This window comes from Vombatus ursinus, unplaced genomic scaffold, assembly GCF_900497805.2.
Source record: "Vombatus ursinus unplaced genomic scaffold, bare-nosed wombat genome assembly UNPS02014768.1, whole genome shotgun sequence".
In the NCBI taxonomy this organism is placed as follows: Eukaryota; Metazoa; Chordata; class Mammalia; order Diprotodontia; family Vombatidae; genus Vombatus; species Vombatus ursinus.
Window position 1 is genome coordinate 3170946 of NW_020954546.1, and position 3165 is coordinate 3174110.

The 3165-nt window shown below is 44.5% G+C and overlaps 1 protein-coding gene across 1 annotated transcript; it reads left to right on the forward strand.

The window, feature by feature from the left end:
• Positions 1-1025: 1025 nt before the first annotated feature.
• LOC114043142 (C-C motif chemokine 4-like) lies at positions 1026-2953 on the forward strand. Its single transcript, XM_027862108.1, has 3 exons — positions 1026-1347; positions 1981-2095; positions 2542-2953. Exons 1-3 carry the CDS (start codon positions 1275-1277, stop codon positions 2627-2629), a joined length of 276 nt encoding a protein of 91 aa, XP_027717909.1. The 5' UTR covers positions 1026-1274; the 3' UTR covers positions 2630-2953.
• Positions 2954-3165: the final 212 nt, after the last annotated feature.

The following is a 3165-nucleotide window of genomic DNA, read 5'->3' on the forward strand; positions in this document are numbered from 1 at the left end:
TGTGATGGTATATATGATAGTTGTGTACTTAGAAATGTCATGGTATCCTACATACACTCTTCAGAATGTCACAGGTTGTTTCTTCTCCTGTGGGGATCTGTCCCATAATTTTGTCAAACCATGCCTGAAGTCAGAAGGCCTCAGGTAGAATCCTGAATCTGTCATTTCCTGGTCATTAAAATTTGGACAAGCCATTTAGGAATACTGGTAATTGTACAGCAACTATTCCACAAATGATCTGATTAGATTATTGGCTGGGGTTAAAGGTTACACAGCTAAAATGTTTCAGAGATGGGACCCAGTTCTTTCTGACTTCAGGCCTAGGACTCTATCCACTCTATGTCAAGTCTTATAAATAGAACAGAGATAAGAATACCAACAGTTCTTACTCCATAAGGTTGTTGTAAAGATGATATGAGATAATCAGCATTAAAATCTCTTGTATCCTTCAAGTGATATAAATGTAAGGTGTTAAAATCATCCCACAAGAAAGCAGATGAAGGGATGGGCCAAGACCAGGAGGCCTCATTTCACAGACCTGCTCATGGCCACCATTTACACAAAGCTTGTCAAGAAGTGCCCTTGAAGGAGCTGAGGTGTTTCCTCTGTGTGGACCATTTTCTGTGAGTCTAAAAATGTGAAGTCAACAAACCTGAGGACATTTCCAGCATCTGCTTCTGACTACTAATGTGACCTTGGACAAGTCACTTCTATATGGGCCACAATTTCTTTAGCTGGAAAATGAGAGTGTTCAACTATACCACCTAGGACCCTTTTACCTCTCAATCTATAATCCTAAAATCTAGGCAGTTATGATATCAAAGCAGTATGAAGGTCATGTTGATTTCTTCTTCATATCAATGGTCAACAAAAGTTTTTTTTCTATTTGTTTTTGCATATATTTCATCTGTCTCAGCTTCTGCTCAGGTTCACCACTTCCCCCTTAGTATCCTTGCCACCCCACCACATGCACACTTCTCCTCCCTCCATCCTCCCTCTTCTTTCACCCGTGATGAAGCCACACTGGGGGGAGGTGGGGAGAAACTCAGTTCTTGACACTAGTCTTACATTTCCTGGGTTCCCTTTTTAGTTTCAAACTCCTACCATGACATCAGTTCTCCATTGGACTTTCCATTCCTTTTAGGTTCCTTCTTTCTCTCTGAATACTCCCAGAAGCCCCTATAAAACGAGGCTCCACACATGGGACAGAGACACAGACCTTCAGTCTCTTAGCTTGTGCTCTGCTCCTCCAAGCCTTCTCTCCTCTCAGGATCATGAAAGTCTCTGTGGCTGCCCTCTCCGTGCTCATGGTCATGGCCTTCAGCTCTCTGGCATCCTCTGCACCAAGTAAGTGAGCTTTCTCTTTCTTTCTGTGGCTGTGTCCCAGCTCTCATCATAACCTGGATAGAACCCTGACAGGAGATGAGAGTAGACTGCTCATAGGGATCTGTGAGTATGGGATGGGAGAGGACTAAAATGGAAGGGCAGGAGCAGGAGCAGGGAGGATGTCTATACCTTTTGGACTTGAAGGCATTAACCTGCCCTTGACAGTGTATGCTGTCTAAATGTTAGATAGAGACGGGACAAGAGAGTAGAAAGCACTAGACCGACTTCTATCTGACTCAGTTCTCATTCTGATTCTGTCACTAATTACCCATCTGATCTGCAGCAAGTGGTTTCCACCTCAAAAGGCAGGAATTGGATGGGCAGATCTCTGACATCCATTTTAGCATCCCTCCCCCCACTTTAGAGTTCCTCAAAATATCCCCAGTCAGAGATGGGAACAACAAGGCTGATCTTCCTCTAGGCACAATGAGAATCACACCTGGTACTAGAGCTAAGCAGGGTAAGGGGGATAGGATGGATCACATCCCCAGTGTGCCTAGTACAGAGTATGTCCCTGGATTGACGTCAGCAGGTAAAGAATGAAAGGTATGAACATATGACCTTACTAATCTCATGCCTCATCTTCCTTTCCAGTGGGCTCTGACCCTCCTACTTCTTGCTGCTTCTCTTACGCCAGCCAACAGATCCAAAGGAAATTTGTGACTGACTATTATCAGACCAGCAGCCTGTGTTCCCAGCCAGCCGTGGTGTGAGTATCTACCCACTGAATCTCTTGAGGGGACCCAGGGAGAGTGGACTGCAAGAGGAAATGGGGCCATTTGGCAACTTGATGAAATGGATGAGTCAGGCCACTCATAGGAAGTCCTGGTTAGAAGGGAAAGAAGTCCCACAAGTGGTCCCTGGCCAAAATTGGGTTTTCCATGGAGCATTTGTAAGCTGCTCACTTAAAGGGGGAGAGAGAAATAGAAGCAACAGGGATTTTATGTCAATATGAGGCTTTGGGAGAGACTGCCCACTGGATAGGTCTCTAGAGAGAAGCAAAATGACTCAGAAGGGCCTGGGAGATTTTGCTAGAGGTGAGGATTGTTCTCATGGCCCTCTAGAAATGTAGAAGAAGTGGTCAGTGCTGGACTTAGGTAGAACACAGAGAAACATTTCTCTCTATGACCTCTCATCTCTTCTCTCCCTCTCCAGCTTCCAGACCAAAAGAGGCCGACAGGTGTGTGCCAACCCCAGTGATGCCTGGGTTCAGAGCTATGTGGAAGACCTGGAGCTGAACTGAGGGGCTCAGGGACCTTGGACTCTTAAAGTGAAATGGACCAAACTGAGGAATTCCATAGTCAGATGCAATCTCCCCAAACTCCAGCCTGCTGGAGATCCTCTCAACTGTTATATTTCATTCTTATCTGTGAGATTTATTTATGTAAATTATTTGGTGACAACTTTGTTTATTTATTAGTACTTTGGTTCTACTTTTGGAAGACACCTGTCCCCCATGGGGACCTTTCTTGGCAGCCAAGCCTCTGTCCTTTTGAGTCATGAGGTCACTTGCTTTGTCCAACATCTGTTGGACAAAGATTCAGAATAAAACTTTCTAAAACTTTAACTTTTTGTTGTGGTTTCAATATTCTATGGGGAAGTGGGATTTAGGAGATCAAGTTCTGTCATGATCATACCAGATGGGTGTGGCATTTTTAGACAACAGTATTTCTTTAAAAGCTCTGGGGGTTCAGTGGTACTGTCATCTCATTTTGAGTCAGCAGGCTGATGGCAAAGCCAAAAATCAAATCTTCTCCTGTGCTGAGAAGCAAGCTTGCA

What these genes read in the sequence shown, in the direction of transcription:
- LOC114043142 (XM_027862108.1), top strand. Translation starts at nt 1,275, where the DNA reads ATGAAAGTCTCTGTGGCTGCCCTCTCCGTGCTCATGGTCATGGCCTTC. An exon ending in TCTGGCATCCTCTGCACCAA is followed by an intron (nt 1,348 to 1,980) that starts GTAAGTGAGCTT and finishes CTTCCTTTCCAG; the next exon opens with TGGGCTCTGACCCTCCTACT. An exon ending in TGTTCCCAGCCAGCCGTGGT is followed by an intron (nt 2,096 to 2,541) that starts GTGAGTATCTAC and finishes CTCCCTCTCCAG; the next exon opens with CTTCCAGACCAAAAGAGGCC.